The sequence below is a fragment of the Salvia miltiorrhiza genome, chromosome 8, assembly GCF_028751815.1.
Source record: "Salvia miltiorrhiza cultivar Shanhuang (shh) chromosome 8, IMPLAD_Smil_shh, whole genome shotgun sequence".
Lineage (NCBI taxonomy): Eukaryota > Viridiplantae > Streptophyta > Magnoliopsida > Lamiales > Lamiaceae > Salvia > Salvia miltiorrhiza.
In genome coordinates this window covers 6,238,283-6,247,924 of record NC_080394.1, presented here as the reverse complement: position 1 = coordinate 6,247,924, position 9,642 = coordinate 6,238,283, and the positions used below count along the sequence as shown (strand labels likewise).

Genomic DNA, 9,642 nt, shown 5'->3' with positions numbered 1-9,642 from the left:
CAGATTTCAAAACGACAATATCATAATCATAATATTGGCATTCTGCTTGCCATCTAATTAATCTAGCCTTTTCAGGTTTAGATTCAATCTTTTTGGTTAAGAAAGCTTTAACGTTAGTGTTATCAACTTTCAAAACGAATTTTTTAGCAAGTAAGAAAAGCGGCCATTTTTTAAACGCCTTTCGCACTGCAAAGAATTCCTTCTCGTTGATGTGCCATCGCACAGCTTCGTCGTTGGAGAAGAGACCGCTACAGTATCTGCAAGGTTCTTCTCCATATGGGGTAATCTTTGTGAGCACTGCTGCCCACCAAAAATCACTTGCGTCCGTGTAGAGGACCAAATCATCCTCGTCTTGTGGTATTGAAAGCTTTGGGAGATTCTTGCAAATCTCTTTCAACTTCTTCATACCCTCTCGATGTTCTTCCTTCCAGATGAATGGAACATCTTTCTTCAGTAATGGACTGAAGACCTTTCTGTGTTCCGCAAGGTTTTTGATGAACATCCCTGCGAAGTTGACAACTCCGAGAAAGCTTTGGAGCTATTTTTTCTCTTTGAGATCCTCCGGAAATCCCTGGACTTTTTCCACAATATGTTCTTGTAGAATTATCCCAGATTCATCGATCTCGATCCCCAGAAACTCCATTTTCTGAGTGGCTATGACTGCCTTCTTTTCAGACAGCACAAGTCCTTCTTGTTGACAAACATCCGCAAAGATCTCTAGATGCCTGACATGTTCATGAATGTTTTTTGATGCAATGAGGATGTCATCAATATAAACAAACATAAACGAAGAATAATCTTTGAAGAGATTATCCATTTTCCTTTGGAATATCTGAGGCGCGTTGGCTAACCCCATTGGCATGACATTCCAGACATAATGTCCTTGTGGAGTTGAGAAGGCTGTGAACTTCTTACTCCCTTCCTCCATGCGAATCTGGTAGAAACCTGACTTGCAATCGAACTTTGAGAATACCCTTGCACTTCTGATGCAATTAATTAGGTGTTCTCTGCTTGGGATGAAATATCCGTCAAACTCAAGAATATCATTAATTCCTTTGTAATTAATGACCAATCTTGGTTTTCCTCGCTTGATCTCCCCATGATTTCTCACCAGAAAATCCAGGACTGCTGTAGGGTGATCTTCCTGGTTCGATCAGCTTCAAATCAAGGTGTTCCTTGATTATGCTCCTCATATCCTGTTGATCTTGAGGGTTCATCAGGATAGGTCTGAACCTAACGAACTCATGCTCCTTTCCAGTTTTAACTTTCAAGGTTGCTCTGAGCTGGTTCTTGTCCCACCATGCCAAAGGATTCTCATGGTAACAATTCTGAATCCTCCTTTTGACGTCGGCAATGGACACCTGTTCTTCTTCCTTGATATCCTTGTGTGATATCAGGGATACTTTGAGGATTTGAGTTTCTTCCTCAGAGAGATCTGGATATCCCTCAGTTCTGCATTTGAGCAAAATCTCGCCGAATCTCCTTTGATCCTTCATTTGAGGTCTCCGGAGTCTGCCATCATCACCACGCTTGCTGCGAAATTTGATTGGCATTGAACGATGAAAAGCTCCTTGTAGCCTTTGTACAATGATTTTGTGGTCACAATTGGTTGTGAACACAAGCCTCCTGGCCTCATTGTCTTGGATATACCGCTTGAAACTTTGCAGAAAATTATTTCCGAATAATATATCTGCTCCAGTATCATGGAAATAAATTGGTGGAGTCTTGACCTTGTACCAAGGTGTCTGTCCTGCTCCGCCTATCAATATTTCCGTTTGCTTTACTCCCTTAGATAGAAGCAAAATCTTTTTGGAGAAATCCCTTCCTGCAATTCGAGGTAGATCTTCTTCCACTTCTGCTGGAAAGACTCCTCGTTTTGCTGTACAGATTCCTGCTCCCGAATCCACATAAGCAGCAAAATATTCTGCTTTGAATTTCTCGTATAACATCCCAACAGAGATGTATATTGAGAATGGACTTGTCATTAGATCATCAACCTTTGACGCCCGATTGTGATCTCCATTCTTCCTGATTTCCATGACCATGGTTTATATTTGTCAAGGAAATCTCGTCCTAAGATCAGGACATCTGCTTCTTGTCCGGCTTGGCCTTCGGTCTGGATTTCAAAACCTCCAACCTCCAGAGTTCCGATGTATCGGTTGTCACCTGGATTTGCCAAATAATACAACGAACTACAAGGAAACTGATTTTCCCTGCTTGTTGTATCAAATTTTGTGGAAACTTGTCTCCATCCTTCGGGACATTTGAGTTTAACCCTCATGTCTGGAGCTGGTGTTTCCTGGATCGCCATTCTCTCATATGATTGAGAGAAACTCCTGGTAATAGGCCCTGAAGTTAGCCTATTTCCTTGGAATGATAGCTTCGGTGCTCCAAGTCTGAGACTTTGAGTATGGCTTAGCACCGTCTTGTCTCCAATATCGATGTCGATTTCTCCGATCTGAGGAATCTCCACTCGGTTTGGTTTGACTGCCTTGGCTACCTCCTTGAATATTTCTGGAATTTCAATGAACTCCTTTCCCAGAAATAATTCTGTATGATGGGAATTTGATAAGGCATACGAGACTTGATAAGTCAATGAGTATGGCCTATTCCCGTCTGTCATGAGCTCCTTCTTTTTGAAGTCCTGATAAAGGGTCAGGGCTCGACTGAAGGATGAATCCTGTAGATTATAAGCGATCTGCGGATAAAACTCGGTTATAATCCTTTTAGCATAGAGATTGCCCGAAAAGGCTCCCAGAACTGATGCTCTAGTATCTCTGATTCTTTTGTCGCAAAGTGCGACATCAATTGGTTGGTCAGTCCCTGGGGAGAGGGATGATTTGATTACCAACTGAATTGCTCCAATATGAATCCATTTCATCGTGCTTGCGACTTCTGGCTTCATTTTCTTTAGATCCTGCCTAATATCTTCAGCAGGAACCAGCTGGATTTCCACCTGATTACTTGTAATCTCCATTGGAAGCGCCATTTCTCGGTTTGTGACACCAAAATAGACATGATGCTTCCTCTTGGATGGTATCAAGCTATTAAAAACTCGATTCAATCTCCCATTGGAAAACCCTTGGTATGTTTGTACCTCTCCGGTTTCCCTATTGAGTTTCTTCACGAGCTTTTTCACCACTTCTTCCTGTGGAATCAAAAAATGGCTAGTGAATCCATTCTGATCCTCCTTCTGGATGTGGTGGACCTCGTGTTCCTCTTTAGTCTGACTCGTTTCCGGTTGATCCATCGGACATCCCCGAATCTTCAGAACTAAAGACTTCTTCTTGCTCATATATACTCTCATCAGAGGATATATCTTCAAATTGATACACGGGTATCAATTTCTGGTGGTAGATCGCGTCTTCGATATCCGGTGTGGATTCGAATCTCCTTATCTGCCTTTTCTCGTTGTCTGGGCAATTGGTTGAAATATGCCCCTTTGCACCGCACGTCCAGCAGTTGCAATCTTTAAAACTTTCATTTGCTTTGGCCTGAGTACGCCTGAAAGTTTTCCTCGCCGGGATTCTCTTTTGATTTGAGAATCGGTTTCTTGATGGTCCGCTCCGTTGGCCTGACTTGTAGGAGCGTGCCTTTTGTCTGGTCCACATAGTTCTTGGCTTCCAAGAACTCCTTCTGGTCTTTCTTTCATAGGGTTGATACCTATGTTTCTTTCGGCTCCTCCTTTGATACAGCAACTCAGCACCAATCTCTGTTGGAAGATCAATGTTGTCGCACATCAATGGGGATTTCTTGTTGAGCCTCCTCAATTTCTTGAGATTTCTCAGGTCCGCCGCCTTCTGGCACCATTCGGACAGCTTCTTGTGAACATAAGACATCCTTCTTGATGCACTATCAAGAGGATATTCTCCTGGTGACACATACTCGTTGATGAGCATTTCCCTCCATGGACTTGGGAACTTTGTGAAAAAGAGGTCCTTGGCGGTTTGATCATCAACTACCCCCATATGAACATATAGGGTGTACAGGCGTAGAAATTCATCAAGAGCTTTTGGCTCCAGCACCATCAGCCTTAGATTGTAGAGTGCCTGATGATATTTCTTGCGTTTCTCCTCTGCGGATCCTTCGAAAAAACCCATTCCCAAGAAATGGATTTTAATCTGTTTAGTAGCCTCCTTAATGATTTCATAAGGTTTTGTGCTAGTAAACAGCTCCTCTCTTGCTTTGCTGTCAATTTTCTCCCAGTATTGTTTGGCCATTCCTGCCAAACTGGCTTCGAAAATTTTTGCAAACTCCTTTTTATCGTACTCAATTGTAGTGACTACGATATTCAAAGCTGAAGCCCACTCATCGATGAGATCCTCCCAATCTTTGAAACTGGCTTCGTCGAGGTTGAGAATCAATCCATATGGATGGATTGGTTCAAGTGTGGCCTTTCCTACAGGAGTATCCCGCATCTGTGGCCTGCGTTTCTTGGTTCGTTGGAAGTGGCTTGCATCGTCTGAAGCTCCACCTCTTTTGGACGAACTTTCTTCTTGAGGCTCGGTTTTGGGAACCTCATCTCCTTGGTTCATCTTTAGATCCACCATGTTGAGGTTAGCAAAGGATTCTGCTAACTCCTGTAGATCATTTAATCCGATTCTGTCAAGGCTATTCATAATATTTGCCTTTCATGATTCGAATTATATCCTTTGGCTGCAACTCCTTGGGTGCTGCATCGAATATAGGGGAATTCGTCGGGTCGTTGGACCATTGCTTCCGGATTTTCCCGGAACATGGTTTTCGCCTTTCGATCTCCTCCATTCTTTTCTGGATATCACGCAAGAGAGATAAAATTTCCTCTTGTTTGAGTGATATTCTGCTTAGCTCCATGGGTAGATCGTACAGCTTGACGCCATAATATTCTACCGTCTTTTGGATCTCCCGCAAGTTGACGTTGTCGGAAGAACTTGGCTCGATCTTTTGGTAGCCTGGAAAAGCTACTCCCGCCTTGTCTTTTGGTTCCATCAGTCGTGTGACCAATGGGCCTCCTCCATCCTTTGTTCAATGGTCGCTCTAACTGCGGCCATTCTCATGAGATGCTCATGATAGTGTTGGATACTCGCGATAATATCGCGAATAAGCTCGATATCTCCTCCTTGTCGTAGGTTGGTAACAAGGGCTCGATTGTTCCATCTGAGGTCACTAATAAAGTGACTGATTTCAATCTCCAGATTTTGGAGAGAGTTCCTGTAGTGTACACATCTCGGACACTCGTCCGGATCCATAAACTTTAAATGGAGTCTCCTCCCACATGGGTTAATAATAAAATAAATTAAAAATTACATAATTCCTCTATAAAAACCCGCTCTGATACCATTTTGAGAAGCGCGGGATCAATTTGAACAATAACCAATTTTAATCATTTTTGCTTAACAGTACGTGGCGTTGTCTCACAGTCCAGACCCAGTTTACCGAAGTAACCTATTGGGCACGAGGAAAGTTTCCAGCCGATATACTAGTCAAGCTTAATTAGGCAAAAGATGGGAGATAAAGAGAAATTAAGTATAAGGGTAGAAATGGTATTTCACTATGAAGTGGGTATTTTTCATAGATGTTTTATATAGGTGGGTAGATTTGATAGATATATTATAAAAGTGGGTATTAAAAACCATTTGCCCATAAATTAATATATACATTAACCAAGATAGGTAAAAGACATCAAATCAGATCAATGTACACTTAACTTTTTGATCAATTGACTGAAAAATCCAAAAATATAAGATGGAAAACTTTACGATCAGAAACGATGGGCCTAATAGGAAAGATCGAGCCCAAGCAATTAGACCTCTTAATTAAAAATTAGTGAAACACTTCTTCTTACACTCCTTGGGCATCAAACAAAATTGCAAGCGGAGGGGCAATTACGTAATATCAGCAAACACAATCACCCCTTTTTAAACTGCGCCCTCTCAGACCTTGAACCCCCACCATTCCTCAACACGCGCCGGCGGGTTGACGAAAAAACCGAGCCGTAAAACGCCGCCGTTTTCCCATATCCAATTCAAGCCTCTTCTTCGATCTTGATCTGAATTTGAAAGAGAGGAGCGAAAGAAAATGGCTTCCGAGTTGATATTCCGCGGGCACGAGTCGCAGCCGATGAGCGACGCCTACTCGCCGAAGCCGCCGAAGCCGTGGCTCAGCGTGGCCCGGCCGATTCACTACTTACTCCGCGAGCAGCGGCTGGTCTTCGTGTTGGTCGGCATTGCCATCGCCACGCTCTTCTTCACCATGGTCCCGGCCGGCTCCAAGCCCCCGGCGTCCACGGCCGATTCCTACTTCCCGTCCGAGTTGACTGAGTCACGGCCGCAGCCGCGATCCATGTACCAGAACGGGCACCTGGCGACCGGGTTCGGCATCAACTCGGTGGGCAAAATCCCGCTGGGGCTGAAGCGGAAGGGGCTGCGCATCGTGGTGACGGGCGGCGCCGGCTTCGTGGGCAGCCATCTGGTGGATCGGCTGATCGCGAGGGGAGACAGTGTGATTGTAGTGGATAATTTCTTTACCGGGAGGAAGGAGAACCTCGTGCACCACTTCAGGAATCCGAGGTTCGAGCTCATTCGACACGACGTCGTCGAGCCGCTCCTCTTGGAAGTCGACCAGATCTACCATCTCGCCTGCCCCGCCTCGCCCGTTCATTACAAGCACAACCCCGTTAAGACAATCATATCCTTCAATTTCCTTTTATGCATTTACTGTTTCAATCTTCAATTTCTCGCCTGGGTTTTTGGTTCATCAACTGCACCGCAGTTTTTTTTTTTTTAATTTGATTAATTGTGGTGAAATTTGTGTGAATCCTTAATTTCGGTTTCGCACAAGACGAATGTGGTCGGGACGTTGAACATGCTGGGACTGGCCAAGAGAGTCGGTGCGCGGTTTTTGCTAACGAGCACCAGTGAGGTGTACGGTGATCCGTTGCAGCACCCACAAGTCGAGACCTACTGGGGCAACGTCAATCCAATCGGTAGGTTTATTACACTCTTCCTAACTAAATCTCTCTCTCTTACGCCATTTTTTTTTCTTCTTCTGTCCGTTGTAAGAATTGTAGCGTAAGTTAAGGCGGCCGGGGGATTTGGTCTGGCGGTGCACGTTAGTGCGGCGTAGGGGCGTCGTGGCTAACGTGTGCCCTGAGGATTCCCACCAATTTTCACGCCACGTGTGAGTCGTTAGTGGGGCTTCGGTTTCGTCCTTTTTGACTTGACGCGATCTAATTTTAAAAAAAAAATGAAAGAAATATCTGGCGAGCACGTGGGCCCCACCGATTTCATTTTTTATTTCACACTTTTCTTTTTTCTTACCCTCCCCACCACCCCTGTTTCGCGGCGGTTGGTGGCGGTGGTGGGGAGGGGGTTGTTTGCTTGTTTGGTACCAGAGTTTGAACCCTACGCTCTTAAATTGAGAAACGTGGGATGCCGGAGGGCAGATGTGTCATTTCACATGTTTCGGAAAAGTCTGTGAGATGTTGTAACGTAAATGTCAACCGTTTGTTGGAGCTGACAACGTTTGTTGTCATAATAATAATAATAATAATAATAATAAATGAAGAAATAAAAATTTGTGGTTGTTGACGTCGACAGGTGTGCGAAGCTGCTACGACGAGGGGAAGAGGACTGCTGAAACGTTGACAATGGATTATCACAGAGGTGCTGGCGTTGAGGTGAACTTCAATTTAGATCTCTCTCTCTCTTTTTTCTATATTAATTAATGTTTCTACTGTATTTTATTAAATCCCGCCAAAAAATTGTAATGGGGTCATAATAAGTGCGTGAAAATGGTGTAAAAAAGGACAATAATTGGTGATGCTTTTTTTGGTACACGTGATTAGAACAACCCATTCTCCTTAATTTAGGCGTGTGCGTGTTTCGTGCTTGCAACAAACGGCTCATGATTTTGGATGTTGATGGAGTGACTAATGTTGGGAAAAATAACGTGTTTTTTTCCTCAAAAAACGGCGTGCAGGTTAGGATTGCGAGGATCTTCAACACTTACGGTCCTCGTATGTGCATCGATGATGGTCGCGTCGTCAGCAACTTCGTTGCTCAGGCTTTGAGGAAGGAGCCTTTGACTGTTTACGGTGATGGCAAGCAGACAAGAAGCTTTCAGTTTGTTTCTGATCTGGTAACCATTTTTTTAATGATTTATTTATTCTGTGTCTTCTAATTCACTATTATATTATGTTTGTTGAAATGTTGCTATGGCAAATACTAATTGAATTTGAACCATATATTGTTCTGTGTATACATTCTTGGACTGAAGTGCTAAGTTGTACATGAGTTGGTTTTTGCCTCTTGTCTCATGCTCTGTTTTTTCACTGTACCTTGAGATTGCTCCATTTTATAAACATCAACATATTTTGAACAATGCTGACATACATCTCATCTTTGTGAATGTGAAGGTCGAGGGATTGATGCGCTTGATGGAAGGAGAGCACGTCGGACCTTTCAATCTTGGTAACCCGGGCGAGTTTACCATGCTCGAGCTTGCTCAGGTATGTCGATGGATCGTGTTCTACGTTAGTGTGGTGTATAGTGAGCACGCATTCATTTCATTTCATTCGTTGTCGTATTATTTGATGAAGGTGGTACAAGAGACGATCGATCCCAATGCTAAGATCGAATTCAAGCCCAACACAGAAGATGACCCGCACAAGAGGAAGCCCGATATCTCCAAGGCGAAGGAGCTGCTGGGTTGGGAGCCCAAGATAGCTCTCCGTAAAGGTCTCCCGATGATGGTGTCCGACTTCAGGCAACGGATCTTTGGCGATCACAAGCAAGACGTTGCCACCTCGTCTTAGAGCTTACGATCTATGAGTTGCGACTGCGAGTAAACCTAGTCAGGGAGAGGAGAGTTGCTAACCTAGCAACGGATGAGTATTCTGCACAACAGATTGTGAAATCCTGGCTTAATGAATGGTATGATAGAAGCAATGGAAGTGAGATATTGGCCCATGATTCTGCACCTTAGCTAGCTCCTAGAGGATATTTTGTGTACTTTGCTATTACGTTTCTTCCTTTTTTACCCTCATTGTTTGCCATTTTAAATAGACGCGTTTACTTTCTACATAAAAGTATTATTATAATTTTTGGATAAATAAGTGCATTATTTTCTCTCAAGTCAGAAACGGAATCAGATTCACAATTAGCGCATAAATTGGCACGTCTTAATCTTTGTTACAGCACATGTACAGCTAATAACGGCTCTTTTTACATGTCCTCACCGACGCACATTTTTTTTTTATAACTTTCGACGCATTTACTAGTCTACTATATAGTACTCCCTCCGTCCCAGGCCAATAGGCCCAGTTGCTTTCGGCAGGGAGATTAAAAAAGTCATTTTTTGGTAGGTAAATGGTGTGGTCCACCAACAATTAATGTTTTAAATGTTCTCTTATTTTCCTTAATCACATTTGTTCACTTAAACAAATTCAGCAACAATCAAATGCTTCACATAAATTGAACAGCCACTGCGTATGATTCACACAAATTGAACAGCCATTCACACAAATTCCAAAAATCAAGAACAAAAATTCCCTTATTTCGTTCTTCTTCAACTTTCAGAACTGAGAATGAAGAACCCTAAATCAAGAACTGAGAAATCAAACTTTCAGAAACTTTCTACCAAATCAAGAACCCTAAATCAAGA

At 43.2% G+C, this 9,642-nt stretch overlaps 1 protein-coding gene across 2 annotated transcripts; it reads left to right on the top strand.

Moving 5' to 3' along the window:
* The first annotated feature begins 5,627 nt into the window (after positions 1-5,627).
* LOC131000425 (UDP-glucuronic acid decarboxylase 2-like) lies at positions 5,628-9,091 on the top strand. 2 transcript variants are annotated; one of them, XM_057926327.1, is made up of 6 exons: positions 5,628-6,667; positions 6,818-6,964; positions 7,578-7,657; positions 7,960-8,118; positions 8,396-8,488; positions 8,579-9,091. In XM_057926327.1, exons 1-6 carry the CDS (start codon positions 6,058-6,060, stop codon positions 8,792-8,794), a joined length of 1,305 nt encoding a protein of 434 aa, XP_057782310.1. In that variant the 5' UTR covers positions 5,628-6,057; the 3' UTR covers positions 8,795-9,091. The 2 variants fall into 2 exon arrangements, with proteins under 2 accessions (XP_057782310.1, XP_057782308.1); XM_057926325.1 differs by having other exon boundaries at positions 8,396-9,091.
* The last annotated feature ends 551 nt before the right edge of the window (positions 9,092-9,642 follow it).

Bases quoted from the DNA above. Each gene is read 5' to 3' on its own strand.
- LOC131000425 (XM_057926325.1), top strand. From the start codon at position 6,058: ATGGCTTCCGAGTTGATATTCCGCGGGCACGAGTCGCAGCCGATGAGC. The intron at 7,658-7,959 runs GTGAACTTCAAT...AACGGCGTGCAG, and splicing joins ACAGAGGTGCTGGCGTTGAG to GTTAGGATTGCGAGGATCTT. The intron at 8,119-8,395 runs GTAACCATTTTT...GTGAATGTGAAG, and splicing joins TTCAGTTTGTTTCTGATCTG to GTCGAGGGATTGATGCGCTT.